This window comes from Quercus suber, unplaced genomic scaffold, assembly GCF_002906115.3.
Source record: "Quercus suber isolate HL8 unplaced genomic scaffold, Cork oak 2.0 scaffold_56, whole genome shotgun sequence".
Taxonomy (NCBI): domain Eukaryota; kingdom Viridiplantae; phylum Streptophyta; class Magnoliopsida; order Fagales; family Fagaceae; genus Quercus; species Quercus suber.
In genome coordinates this window covers 158334-173624 of record NW_027069521.1, presented here as the reverse complement: position 1 = coordinate 173624, position 15291 = coordinate 158334, and the positions used below count along the sequence as shown (strand labels likewise).

Sequence of the window (15291 nt, the reverse complement as noted above, 5' to 3'; positions counted from 1 at the left end):
GCCTTTTCATTGAAATACAAAGTATTTTTATCTCCAAATTTTGCCCAACAACTTCTTGATCTTTGATGCCACATGTCTTCCTCCATGGCATACAATTTATTCAAGTTTTTCCTTGTTTCGCCTATTTGTGTTTGCTTTGAGAGACCAACTACATGAGTCTCCAACAACTGCAATTCTCTTTGCATCCGTTCTATGTTCTATCCCACATGTCCGAAAACTCGTGAGTTCCACCCTTTTAAGGCTCTTCTATAATTTTCTAAGCAACCTTTAATTGGATTTGTCCTCCGCATTAGCAACCTTGATTCCTAAGCCTCCTTGACAACCTCTTCGTACTGATCATGTTTAAGCCACATAGACTCAAAACAAAAGAGTTTGGCTCTTCCCTTTGTTTGTTGCAGGGCTTGGTCTAATCTCAACAGTAGGACACAGTGGTCTGAGGCTAAATTTGCTACATGATATAGTTTTGCTTGTAGGAATTTTCTTCGCCACTCCATTGTCCCTAGGGCTCTATCGATTCTTTCTCTAATGCATCCATAATCCCTTTTGTCTACCGCCCAAGTGAACCAAGAACCTGTAAAATCCAAATCTATTAAACCTGTGCAATCCAAGCAATAAAGGATGAAACTACCTTGGGGTTGAGAGGGGGCATGCCGCCAACTTTTGATATAGTAACACAGAAAATTTACCTTTGGCTATAAAATTAATATACTTAGCCCCCCTCTCCCAAAAAAATATATATGCTAACCCATGAAATCCCAATGAAAAATTAATCAAATCATCCATTGTTTGGTTGTCTCAAGAATATCAAGAAAAAGCTTTAGCCAAACATTTGGACAATTTTCAAATCTGAACAAGAAAAATCTACAAAACAATTCACATATCCGGATAAAAAGAAAAAATATTTGGATACAGCCTAAGCAAAAACAATTATAACAAATCAATTACAAATCTTAGCAGTTACATTAAATTTAAAACTTTGACATGGTCTTTAAACAAATTAATCCTCAAAAAATTTAAAAATTCACAATTAGATCTGCACATCAATCAAATATAATGAAAAGTAAATTTGATTAATATGCCCTGTGAACAAGTTTCATGAGGCGAAGCCATTTAAACAACTTGAATTTTTGAATCTTTTAATTAAACACAACATTATTTATTTTTATACAAAAAAATATAATAACTTATTTATTTATTTTAAGAATGAAGTGATCTCAATTAAATAAAAGCAAAATTGGCTTGAAATACAATGCGGAGATGTGGAGGAAATTTTTTCATCCATATCGAAAAACTTGTGACATTTATATATATCATAATATCATGCTTAACAAGGTTATATGCAACATAATTGCTTGACCGCATATACGTCAAAAACTAATAGAACATAAAGGATTCTATAATCAACTTTGCATCTAAGATCAAGTGTCCATAAGAAGCTAGAGATTCCTCTTCATTTTTCAAAGATTTTATGACAGCAAAAATTCAATGGCTCTTGATCACGGGTGCCATAGCACATTATCAATTTAAGTGAATTGACATAATTATGAATTTATTAATTGCAACTTCTTAAATTTTTTTTTGAAATTAAAAGAGATGCTTGTCCAATAAAAAATTACTAATAAAAATTCTATAAGAATATTTAAAGAAAAAATAGGAAAATAAAACACAATTTAAAACAGATGCTTAGCTTGTCCAATAAACAAATCCATGCCATGCATAAACACCCACTAGAACCCATTACAAAAAGAAACTTAATTGGTTATTAAAATAAACTAACTACTACCTAATTAAGTCTACATCTTGAAAATCCTCTATCCAGAGAGCTTCACCTAAGCCCTATAACACGACCGCAGCGTTTTCAGTTTTCTTTTCAATTCTTTTCTACAAAAAGCCACCGTTCTATTAAATGGTGACGTCTCGAACTTCTGTTTTTTCTTCCTCAATTCCATCAAGGGATAATTAGCAGCATATCCTCCTCCGAATTCCGAACTCAAATGGTGTGTTGTGAAGATATGCAAATCCACCAACATCAACCAACGCTTGTTGTTTCCAGTTGTTGCTGAATTGGAATTATAATGATTCACCAAAATCTTATGAGCAGATGAAACGATCTCGTGCAGCAAATCCTTCTGCTGTTGTGGGTGAAGGTCTAATGAAATTGAAGGAGGAAAAAGCGGAGAAAGTTTTTGACACAAAAAATCAGTGTTTTCATTGAGAAACTCTTGTTCTTGGAACTCGAAGGGGTTGAAATCGGTCATTGGGTTTTCGAATTGGTTCGTAAAGTGTTCTTCAAATTCGATTGCTTTAAACATTTGTCTAACGCAAAACAGAACAGTGGAAGGGGTATCATCGAAGGTATCGACTGTCTCGCAGCTTAGACTCACGTTCCAAGTAGAAACTCCTCCTCTATGTACTGCCATGTTTCTTTTCTCTACAAAAAAAAAAAAAAAAAGAGAACTATTAAATCACTATGATAGAGTCAGAGTTGAAAGAAAACGTCCTTGATTCTAGAGAGAATTGAGAGAATCCAAAGGAAATGAGATTTGTATTATCGCACACTAATCAATACATAACAAGAACCTATACATATATACTCTGTTATAGCTAATCTATTCTAACTAACCTACGTAATTTCAGCAGGATTAACAAACTACAAACTAACAGATGATCTTGACTGTACAAGTGTCCACTAACCATAACTACCTCGCTCTTAAAAACTGACACCAAGCTACAGGCAGTATTTACAACTATGCTACTGAACTACATGTCGTTTCTGCAGCTCAATAAACTTTGCCTTCTGCACTACACGCTGCTCTGCATCAGCTGCCTTTACAAGAGAGAGTGAGTGAGAGACAGTATTGTTGAAACCAAGTAATAAATATTTGCTATCATTAATAATAACATGCCATTTTTTAAATGTTATTCACAAAAATGGGCTTACAAACGAGAGTTTTTGCTATAAATATTTGCTGTTATTAATAATTTTCCTTCAACGAGAGTTTTTAGGACCTAAAGGTTATAATCTTTTTTATAGGACCTAAAGGTTATACCCCTTTTTTATTAATTTTATTTTTAGGACCTAAAGGTTATACTTATACCAATGAAATGCTTGTTTCCGTACGCCAGTTTCTTGTTTGGGCCAAATGGGCTAGACTAGTTTTAATTGACCCTATACTCAGTCTTTTCAGTTTTCACATTTGAAATTTGGATGGGCCCGCCCTTAAAGCTTTAAATATGAGTTTAGAAAATATTTTTAAAAATTTTTTATAAAAAAAAAAAAAATTGATTTTTTTACAACTCCTTATATTTTTCATGAAAGTAGTAACAAATTTTTTCTAAAATAACTTATTAACAAATGCCCAAGCCTAAAGACACTAGTTATCTTTTTATAGTAATATTGATAATAGATTGAATAAATGTTCATTTGCCAATGGGCCTTTACATTTCAATTTTCATGTCATGGGTTCAAACCCCTCTGCATCTACCTCTGCTTCTCCCTCCTCCCATTCCCAACAAAAAATAATAATAAAAAACCCCTAAAGTCTACGCAGCAGAGGTGAAACTACATTGGTTGGCCTCCAAATTTTTTTAAAACTCTTCTATATTACGTAAAACTAGAACCCTTGAACCCTCCAGCTGCTCTCATTAAGTGATCTTTGCAAGATTGCTTTGCAAAATTGAAGCCATATCATCTAGTAATTTTTAAATCTATTGACTTAGTTTTAGTACTGTATCTTTATACTATTGATGCAAGCACACCTATATTTATTTAGATTTTTTTTTTAATTATAAATCAATAAAGTGGCCTAATCTCAGCCTCAAAACAAAAATCCTGGTTCCGTTATTTATTGTAGAGTAAAATAAAGTGACAATTTTTTTTTATCATAAAGCAAAATTGAAAACTATGCACCGTTTTCTAGACAGATACATAAAACTAGGGGTTTATGAAAAATTATTCAAATTAAGGGGGTTGCAACTTGCATGTTAGGTACTTAATTAGGTCCAAGCAACTAATCAATACATAACAAGAACCTATACATATATACTCTGTTATAGCTAATCTATTCTAACTAACCTACGTAATTTCAGCAGGATTAACAAACTACAAACTAACAGATGATCTTGACTGTACAAGTGTCCACTAACCATAACTACCTCGCTCTTAAAAACTGACACCAAGCTACAGGCAGTATTTACAACTATGCTACTGAACTACATGTCGTTTCTGCAGCTCATTAACCTTTGCCTTCTGCACTACACGCTGCTCTGCATCAGCTGCCTTTACAAGAGAGAGTGAGTGAGAGACAGTATTGGTGAAACCAAGTTAATAAATATTTGCTATCATTAATAATAACATGCCATTTTTTAAATGTTATTCACAAAAATGGGCTTACAAACGAGAGTTTTTGCTATAAATATTTGCTGTTATTAATAATTTTCCTTCAACGAGAGTTTTTAGGACCTAAAGGTTATAATCTTTTTTATAGGACCTAAAGGTTGTACCCCTTTTTTATTAATTTTATTTTTAGGACCTAAAGGTTATACCGTTATACCAATGAAATGCTTGTTTCCGTACGCCAGTTTCTTGTTTGTGCCAAGTGGGCTAGACTAGTTTTAATTGACCCTATACTCAGTCTTTTCAGTTTTCACATTTGAAATTTGGATGGGCCCGCCCCTAAAGTTTTAAATATTAGTTTAGAAAATATTGTTAAAAATTTTTTATGAAAAAAAAAAATAATTGATTTTTTTACAACTCCTTATATTTTTCATGAAAGTAGTAACAAAATGTTTCTAAAATAACTTATTAACAAATGCCCCAAGCCTAAAGACACTAGTTATCTTTTTATAGTAATATTGATCATAGATTGAATAAATGTTCATTTGCCAATGGGCCTTTACATTTCAATTTTCATGTCATGGGTTCAAACCCCTCTGCATCTATCTCTGCTTCTCCCTCCTCCCATTCCCAACAAAAAATAATAATAAAAAACCCCTATGTGGCGTTTGGTACAGGGTAATGTTTTAGAATTCCTAGAAATGTTTAAAGATTCCCATGTTTGGTTGCAAATCATGCTAGGGAATCAGATGCCAGGGGAATCTAGATTCCTCCCTTAAACCCCTCTCAGTGGGAATGTGGAATCCCTTTAAAACAGGTGGGAATCCAGATTCCCAAGCTTAAAGGAAATTGTATGTTTTATAAATTGACAATTTTAACCATTTTTTTTAAATGACTTGGTAGTTCACATTCAAATCTAAGGATAAAATTGGAAAAATAAATAATTCATTTAAGATTCCTGGAAATAAACCAAACATAGGAATAGCTACATTCTTAGTAATGTGATTCCTAGGAATCACATTCCTAAGAATCTGGATACCAGAAGTAATGTGGATTCCCTCGTACCAAACACCACACTAAAGTCTACGCAGCAGAGGTGAAACTACATTGGTTGGCCCCCAAATTTTTTTAAAACTCTTCTATATTACGTAAAACTAGAACCCTTGAACCCTCCAGCTGCTCTCATTAAGTGATCTTTGCAAGATTGCTTTGCAAAATTGAAGCCCTATCATCTAGTAATTTTTAAATCTATTGACTTAGTTTTAGTACTGTATCTTTATACTTTTGATGCATGCGCACACATATTTACTTAGAAATTTTTTTTTTTAAAAAAAATTGTAAATCAATAAGGTGGCCTAATCTCAGCCTCAAAACAAAAATCTTGGTTCCGTTACTTATTGTAAAGTAAAATAAAGTGACAATTTTTTTATCATAAAGTAAAATTGAAAACAGTGCACCGTTTTCTAGACAGATACATAAAACTAGGGGTTTATGAAAAATTATTCAAATTAAGGGGGTTGCAACTTGCATGTTAGGTACTTAATTAGGTCCAAGCCCTAGAGCTTGTAGTTTACCGGAAATTTGGATTCTATATGATCGGTCGAAGAAGTCAGTAAAAGCTGACTTATTAGCGACAATAAAGGAAGACTTTTGAGTTTTGACCATATTTAGACCTAGCTTTCTGTGACTCTCATTAACACCACTATTTCACTTCAAATCACTAATCAAGCCAAGCAAGTCCATTATTTACACCCAGAGAAAATCAACGTGACGTGAGTTATTCCGGTCAGCAATAAGAGTACTCGAATCAGGCGCCATGGTCCTATATATATATTATAGGACTCCTATGCATGACTCTTTATGTAGCTATCCTTTTAATTTGAACCTACTAAATCTATGGTAGCAACTTTTCTGATTTTTTATTCTTATGAAGTAGTCAAGTTCTTATATAATGATAGATCATAATTAAAATAGTGTTAGTGGCTAGCTTAACAACCGTTTTAATTTAATAATTTTGAAAAATGTTGTGGTTTAGAGCATTACTCTTTTAATCTATCAATAAGGATGGTGTAAAAAAAATACATAAAAATATATTTACAATGATATAAGAATAATTTTAAACATATATTATTTATCCCTCGATTAGCTTATAGACCAATACCCCTATAACTATTTTCTAATTCTAATTGCCTGTTTGGGTCTCAAACTAGCATCTTGTTTGATGAGGTGCAAGAGTCAGGAAGTGCCAATTTGTATTCCCAATTAGCCTATGGGTCATTGACCCGAACTACAAGTTTTTAATATAACTACATTTGGATTTCAGAATAAATGAGAATAAAATTAAAAGAATGGCTAAATTGGTAAGTCATTTTCAAATTAAATCATAGAAAAATCAACGCATTTGATTTGGGGGACTAGAAGTATAGACAGAAACTAATCAAAACAAAAATACTTCTAGATTGTGTGTGTTTTTTATAACCTTATAAATGTGGATATATATAGTTCATAAAACATCTAACTAATTTAATATGAATAATGCTAGAAATACAAATTATTTTAGGAAAGAATTTACAAACTGCTATTGTGGTTAGTAATTGTTGGTGAATGAAAAATATATTAATGATGAGTCTTGATGAAAACTAATAAGAAGTTGGTCATATCAACATTTTATAAAAATATTGTAAAATAGTTTGTAACTCTAACATTACTCATTTAATATTTGTACAAATTCTGTATAACTATCTGTGGGAGCTGAAGCTAAAAGGCTCTCCTCTAGCCATAATAATAATCAAGAGAACAATGAATTCCTTGCAAGCAAAGAACGCACCCATCTGAGAGATAAACGACCCTGGCCGCACTCGACTCACCATTCAAACCGAGTGAGCTCATTGGTTTTCTAAAGGTCAATTTTCAATTGCATCCACATCATGCTAGCTCTACTATCGGTAAGACTAACAATTTTATATTTGTTTTTGGTACCCTCATTTTTTTTTTTTACAATTTATTTTCATTTTCAACATAAGGTCTTTTAAAATTGATTCTTGACTTAACTACCCACCCATCTATATATATAATAATAGGTGAAACAGAGAGAAAATCTAATTAGATTTCAATTGGATTCTCAATTTTGAGCCACTTGTCCTAACCAAGACTAAAAAAAAAAAAACCTAATTAGATTATAAATTTGACTCTAATTTTGTGTCATGTATCTTATCTAAATTTTTTAATTTTTGAGCCCAAATAAATGATGCATTAACATTTAACACGAAAGCCAAGAAAACCATAATGATAATGCTCATTAGCCTAAGCAAGAACATCTTACCTACACACTTTTATGGAGATTATAAATTGGACTCTAATTTTGTGTCATGTATCTTATCTAAATTTTCTAATTTTTGTGTCCAAATAAATGATGTATTAACATTTAACACGGAAGCTAAGAAAACCACAATGATAATACTCATTGGCCTAAGTAAGAACATCTCACCTGTACACTTTTATGAATGATCTTAATAGAGCCTGGAGCTCTTCTAATCCTATAACCAGAACCAAGGAGTCCAACAAGAAAGACTATAAAAACAAAACATCATCTCCTCCTAATTCCATATCGTCATCCCATGTCTCCTCCTCTCTCAACCTCTACCAACTAGATCCACACACTACCCTCTCTTTCTCCTTGCGGATTTCTCAGAGCAAGACCGGGTTCAAACACAATGTTCAATCCCACTCTTCCTTACTTCACACTCTCATACATTAGCGCTTCATTGGCGCCTCCAAGAAGATTCCAAGCTCAATGATCAGTTTTTATTTTTTAATGTCCCTTTATATATTTTAAATAATAAAATGCAATATTCTCTTTTTTCTTCATTGTAGCATTACTTAAATAATAAAATGTAATATTCTTTTTTTTTTTTTTAATTCATTGTTTTATCTAATGCTATCCTATGTATGATAAACCAAAAAAACCTCTTCTTCTCTCTCTTATGCGTGTGTGTGTTTGTTTCTCAAAAAAAAAAAAAAAAAAAGTTATTCACTAAGAATGTACAAGGCCTTCTAGATCATTGATATATGCATACGCCACAGAAAAAATAGATGAAAGGAAACTATGAATGGAATAATAGTTAAATGATTAAATTTACTGTTTTTACTAGCATATTGTTAAAATAAAAAAAAAAAGGAAAAAAAAAAAAGAAAAAAGAAAAAAGTTAGTCTTATTTGTTTTTTTCATTTAAAAAACTCATGCATGAAAACTGAAGGGTTCAAAACTGTCGGCCGTTACAGATAAACACTAGTGGGCAAGTACAAATTTTAGGACAATAAGTGTGACATATTTTTCACAATTTGTTGGGGGTGGAATATGGTAATCGGTGTACAATAATAGTGGGGTTAATATTGATCTACATATTATATATAACAATAATAGTGGGGTTCAATTGTATTGCTAAGAATGACAAAAACCAAGTCAATGGTTTCGATTTCTAGGACTTTGCTTGGGAAAGAAGATGTCCTTTGTCTTCGAACTTTGAATTTGAAATGACACCATCGAAGTATCCCACCGGCTTCCTAGCATAAAGAATCTCTCAAAAACCATGCATTAGATCAGCTATTGGAGTTGTGACAGTGACATTTTCAGAGTGATTTTTAAGTTTTTCAGCCAAATGTAAACCAACCTGTACTAGATCAACTAAAATTCTTATATAAGCTTGCCCTCCAAGAAGCATACATGCCCATATCTCTCGAGATTCTCACTTCTCTCTACCAATTATCTTCTAAACCAGCAATGTTGCCTTCTCTTCCTCACAAGTCTTCAACTTTGCATTGCTCATTCATGTTCTATTCAGTTCTCCTGCCATGTTTTATTACCCTGTTGCTTTCACCAGTATCTTTCACCCATGCAGCAAATGGAAATGAGACAGATAGGCTTGCCTTGCTAGCCATCAGAGCTGGGATAACCACTGACCCTCTGGGTATCATGAGCTCCTAGAACAATTCTCTTCATTTCTGCAAGTGGGTTGGCATCACTTGTGGTCAAAACCAACGATTAATTACTTTGAACCTAAGCTCCAATGGCTTGGTGGGTTCACTCTCACCTCACATAGGAAACATCTCTTTCCTCACAGGTCTCAACCTTGAACTGAACTACTTTCATGGTCACCTTCCACAAGAACTAGGTCGTCTATTCAGACTCAAATACTTGAACATATCCAACAGCTCATTTTCTGGAGAGATTCCGGCCAATCTTTCAGGCTGTTCTAACCTCATCTGGCTTCGTTTGGGTGTCAACAATTTGATTGGAAGAATCCCATTTCAGCTTGGGTCACTGCAGAAGCTAGAGAGAGTTCAGCTTCACTATAACAACCTCAGTGGACCACTTCCAGACTCATTAGGCAACCTTTCCTCGGTTAGATCTTTTTCCCTGGCAGTTAACAGTTTCTGGGGAAGCATACCGGATTCATTAGGCCGGTTGAAGAATCTGAATTTTCTTGGACTAGGCTTGAATCAACTATCTGGTACAGTACCACTCTCTATTTACAATATCTCATCCATTGAAGGACTTAGTTTGCCATATAATCAACTACATGGGAATTTGCCATCAGACTTAGGCTTCACTCTTCCCAACTTGTTAGTCTTAAATGTTGGTCACAATCAATTTACTGGACCTCTTCCTTTATCATTATCCAATGCTTCAAATCTTGTTGAACTTGATACCAGTGGCAGCAATTTCACTGGTAAAATTACAATTGATTTTGGAGGCCTACCTAGTCTCTGGTGGCTAGTTCTTGCTTCCAATTCACTTGGGATAGGAGAAGCTGATGACTTGAGTTTCTTTAACTCTGAGTAAATGCCAAAGTTTGCTGATGGTAGATTTGAGTGACAATCGATTTGGAGGGACTCTGCCTCTTTCTATAGCCAACCTTTCAACCCAACTTGTGTCTTTGAGGTTGGGAAGAAATCAATTAACTGGAAACATTCCTAGTGATATAAAGAACTTTGTTAATTTGACTGAATTAACATTAGAGAAAAACAATCTAACAGGGGACATTCCTGTCATGATTGGTAACCTTAGGATGCTAAAAAAATTGGATTTGTCTGAAAATGAGTTTTCAGGGCATATTCCATCATCCCTAGCCAACATAACTCAATTGTACTCTCTCCATCTTGAAAAGAACCACTTAATGGGTACCATTCCTCCTAGTCTTGGAAACCTTTTATACTTGCAAGAATTAGACCTTTCTCATAACTATCTTAGTTGTACCATACCCCAAAGTATTATGAGCCTTTCTTCCCTAACAATTTCCCTGAGTCTAGCTCAAAATCAGTTGACTTGTTCCCTGCCCACCCAAGTTGGAAACTTGATAAATCTTGGGTCCTTGGACCTTTCTGGGAATAGATTGTCTGGTGAAATTCCTAGTAGCCTTGGTAGTTGTGTAAAATTGGAATACCTTGACATGGAAGGTAACTCCTTTGAAGGAACTATTCCTCAGTCATTTAGTTCATTGAGAGGACTTCAAGATTTGGATCTTTCGTGCAACAACTTGTTTGGCCAAATTCCAAGATATTTTCAGCAATTTCAATTTGTGAAATTGAATCTTTCTTTCAACCATTTTCAGGGTGAGGTACCCTTAGAAGGGATTTTCAAAAATGCAAATTTCATTTCAATAGCTGGAAATGATGGCCTTTGTGGGGGTATGCCTGAATTAAAGTTGCCACCTTGCGAGAACAATGAGCCAAAGAAAGGAAGAATATCCAGAGGACTCAAGTTGATGATTGGATTGATTTCTGTGCTTCTGGTGGCGCTAGTATCGATCATGTCTCTTCTAATCATTAATAGGTTGAGAAAGAAAAGAAGGGAGCCCTCTACTGAAACTTCAACTGAGGATTTGTTTTTAAATCTCTCTTACAAAAGTCTACTTGAAGCTACAGGTGGGTTTTCTTCTGCCAATATGATTGGTGCTGGAAGCTTTGGCTCTGTCTATAAAGGAATTCTCCATCCTAATGAGAGAGTTGTTGCAATAAAGGTACTCCACCTAGACCATCAAGGAGCTTCAAGGAGCTTCATGGCTGAATGTGAAGCCTTAAGAAACATTAGGCACCGTAATCTTGTAAAAATCTTAACTGCTTGCTCTAGTGTTGATTTTCAAGGTAATGATTTCAAAGCTCTAGTCTATGAGTTCATGCCTAATGGTAGTTTGGAGAGTTGGCTGCATCCAGTTTCAAGAGTAGATGACATAAACAATGACCTGAGGATTCTAAGCCTTCTCCAAAGATTGAACATTGCCATTGATGTTGCATCCGCTGTAGATTATCTTCATCACCATTGTCATAATCCAATTGTTCATTGTGACTTAAAGCCAAGTAATGTTCTTCTTGACAATGATCTGAATGCTCATGTGGGTGATTTCGGATTAGCAAGGTTCATCCCAGAGGCCTCAATCAGATCATATCTGAATCAAAGCAGTTCAGTTGGACTAAAGGGAACTGTTGGTTATGCTGCACCAGGTATATTTCAACCTTTAATCACCGTAAAATCTCCATATTATTAGATCTTACAGAATTCAATTTTACTATCTGCATACTAGATCAATTTGTATGAGTAATACTTTTGAGAAGAGCTGGTAGAAGAACATGGAAAAACATATCCACCCATTTCTTTTTCGTGCAAAACATTTCCTGAAGAATGTTTCCTTATTTTTAGACGATTGGGCCGCTAAAACAACTTTTTCAAATTGAAATCATTTTCCATTGTCCCAAGACAATAGCAAATTTCAAAATGATATAAATATCTCAAAATTTAAATTATCAACATACCTTCAAAACCTCCAAAAATGCCATTGAAATCTTCAAAATTATCAAAATATCCTTAACACTTGTAAAATGATAAAAAAAAAAAAAAAAAAAACTAATAAAAATTTCTTTAGTTATCAAATACCTTGAAAACCTATAAAATTCCAAGAAAATGTACTTAAAATTTTCAAAATTTTCAAAATATTATCAATATGTCCTAGAAACCACTATAATAATAGAAATACCCTTAAAGTTTCCAATATGAACAAAATATACTTAAGGCCTCTAAAAGGATTGAAATACCATTGATTTTACAAAATGACCAAAATAATCATGAAACATTCATAATGATTAAAATATCTCCAAAACCTTTTATATGACTGGAATGCTTATAAAATAATAAAGGCTACAAAACTACCCCTTAAACCCATTGAAATGACAAAAACACCTTTGAATTGTACAAAATGCCCACAATATATCTAAAATCTTCTTGAATCACTATTTACTTCTAAAAGATTCACAAAAGCCACTTTCAAGTGTCCTTTTGGAGGTTTCGAGTGTTTGTAGTTATGGATGCGAATATGTAAATTAAGTTGGTAGTTTTTATTAATTGTTTTAGTATTTTTTTTTTCTTCCTCTTGCACTCTTATATTGATTGTGCTTAGTAGTATAATTTTCAATAATTTATTTTCATTGTGTTATTTTGTGTTGATTTAGTTGTTGTATATTAATATTTTAAAATGGTTAATTAAAATTATTATTTTAAATCTATACAAAATTATAGGAATTTTTTTTGGGTTTTTGTTTTTTTTTTTTTTTTTTTTAATTTTTTTTTTTTTTTTTGGCTATGAACTAAAAATCCGAAAATGTTTTTTCACAATGTATTTAGGTGCATCACCAAATATCAGAAAACACATAATTTTCTAAAAATTTATGGACAAATTTTACGTGAGAATAGGCGGAGTTGAAAATTAATTTTCTTTCATGAAACCAAATTCTAAAATATTTCTGATTAAATTAAACTAAGAGTTATTATTTTTACTTACCAAAAGATGCATGTGCTTAGAGATTATTCTAACAAAAAGTGCTACAATTTGAGTCTTATAGAGTATGGCATGGGAAGCAAGGTATCACTAGAAGGCGATATGTATAGCTTTGGGATTCTTTTGTTGGAGATGTTTATAGGGAAGAGGCCTATCAATGGCATGTTTAAAGATGGATTAGATCTCCATAATTTCGTTAAGATGTCATTGCCTGAGCAAATTTCAGAAATTTTAGACCCATTGTTTGTCTCTGGAGGGGCAGGAGAAGAAGAGGAAACAATGAACGAAGACTCTAATAAAGTGGGGCACATGAAAAAAGAAGGAATACAAGATTCTTTGATTGCAATATTTAGAGTTGGAGTTGCTTGTTCAGTGGAATTACCCAGGGGCCGTAAGGATATTAGTGATGTTCTCAAGGAACTGCGGCGGATTAGAGGCATTCTTCATAAATTTGGGATGAACTGATACTCAGCTACTCTGTGAACTATCTTTCCCATCTACGTAGGAACAGAATCACATGATCATGAAAAGTGTAATAAATAAGCAATTTGTATTGACATGAAAGTGGTTACAGTTCTTTGTATAATTATTTGTAATAAGAAATAGGAAATTCCCTTGATCCGATCTCTAGACGCTCTAAAATTTAAAGGCTATGAAATTTGATTTTGAACCTTTAGTTGATATTTCTTAACTGAATGATGAAAGTTCTTGATTTAATGCGGGGGGCTGGTGGCTTCATCTTGAACTAGATCAAATGGAATGGGCAATTCCTACTTCAATTTGAGGGAGTAGGAATGATGTACAAGTGTGTTCTTTGGGGATTTAGAGAAATTCTTTGTTTTGACAAAGTCAATATGATGTTCATATAAGTGTTCATGTTCTCGTACGAGAAGTTTCTATTTATCGGCCACCCAAGAGTACTTGATTTAGAATTTCTTGTAAAATTTAGTGAGATTTAATTATCAATTTGAATTTTATTTTGCATTTAAATCAATAAGGTGGCCTAATCCCAGCCCCAAAACAAAAATTCAGGTTCCGTTATTTACTGTAAAGTAAAATAATGTGACAAATTTTTTTTTATCATAAAGTAAAGTTGAAAACTATGTACCGTTTTCTAGACAGATACATAAAACTAGGGGTTTATGAAAAATTATTCAAATTAAGGGGGTTGCAACTTGCATGTTAGGTACTTAATTAGGTCCAAGCTAGGTTGCACGGACACGCCATTTTTGGCATCATGTCCGTGTCTGACACGTGTTAGACACCGGAATGGCCACGACGCGCCAGATTCCGGTGTCCGGCGATGTCCCTTTTTTTTTTTTTTTTTTTTTTCGCTTCTCCAACATGACACTGACGCGTCCGACATGCCAGCAATGAAAAAAAAAAAAAAACACACACACACACACACAGATTTTGACAGGTGGACTGACCAACACTGTTGATTTTGTGATAACTCTAACCCAATAAAGCCAGTTTAGACTCACTTTGATTGAAATTTGAAACACATCTCAAAGTTCTTCTCAAGTTTAGAAGTTTAGACTCACTTTGACTGATAACCCTGTTGCCCTCTGTACTTTGTCGGAGTTAGATCGGCCCAATCGGCGAGCTCCGACGTCGACGCCATGCCGCCTGTCCTCTGTCCATTCCAATCTCTCTCTCTCTCTCTTGATGTGGACAACAGGTCCGATCTCTCTCTCTCTCTGTTTTTTTTTTTTTTTTTTCACTTTCTAGTGAATGGGTGGTGTCCATTACTTATATAAGTTATAAACTTATAATGCGTTTTGTGTTTTGTCATTTGTGTGTTTTTTTTTTTTTTTTCACTGCTGCTGTGGCCGTGGCCCGTGGGTGCCTATGTCTTTTTTTTTTTTTTTTTTTTTTCATATAAGTTATAACTTATGAGTTATAAATTTGTTTTTTTGTGTGTAGTTTTATTTATTTATTAAAGTTAAATATTGTAGGTGATTTTACTCAAATGAATACCGAAACTGAAAGTGAAAAATTATCAGCTGAGGTAGCTAGTGCTCCTCTATGGAAATATTTTACTAAGAAAAAGCAAGTGTTGGTGGTGGGAATGTTTCTTCAAATGTAAATATTGTGAAAAAACTTTCAAGGGTCTTATTCAAGGGT

At 33.6% G+C, this 15291-nt stretch overlaps 2 protein-coding genes across 2 annotated transcripts; both read left to right on the top strand.

Moving 5' to 3' along the window:
- Positions 1-9059: 9059 nt before the first annotated feature.
- LOC112025209 (LRR receptor-like serine/threonine-protein kinase EFR) lies at positions 9060-10178 on the top strand. The gene is made up of 2 exons (XM_024057869.2): positions 9060-9303; positions 9457-10178. The coding sequence occupies exons 1-2, from the start codon at positions 9060-9062 to the stop codon at positions 10176-10178; spliced, it is 966 nt and encodes a 321-aa protein (XP_023913637.1).
- Positions 10179-10718: 540 nt separating this feature from the next.
- Positions 10719-13781, top strand: LOC112025210 (probable LRR receptor-like serine/threonine-protein kinase At3g47570). Its single transcript, XM_065772325.1, has 2 exons — positions 10719-11836; positions 13229-13781. Exons 1-2 carry the CDS (start codon positions 10786-10788, stop codon positions 13627-13629), a joined length of 1452 nt encoding a protein of 483 aa, XP_065628397.1. The 5' UTR covers positions 10719-10785; the 3' UTR covers positions 13630-13781.
- The last annotated feature ends 1510 nt before the right edge of the window (positions 13782-15291 follow it).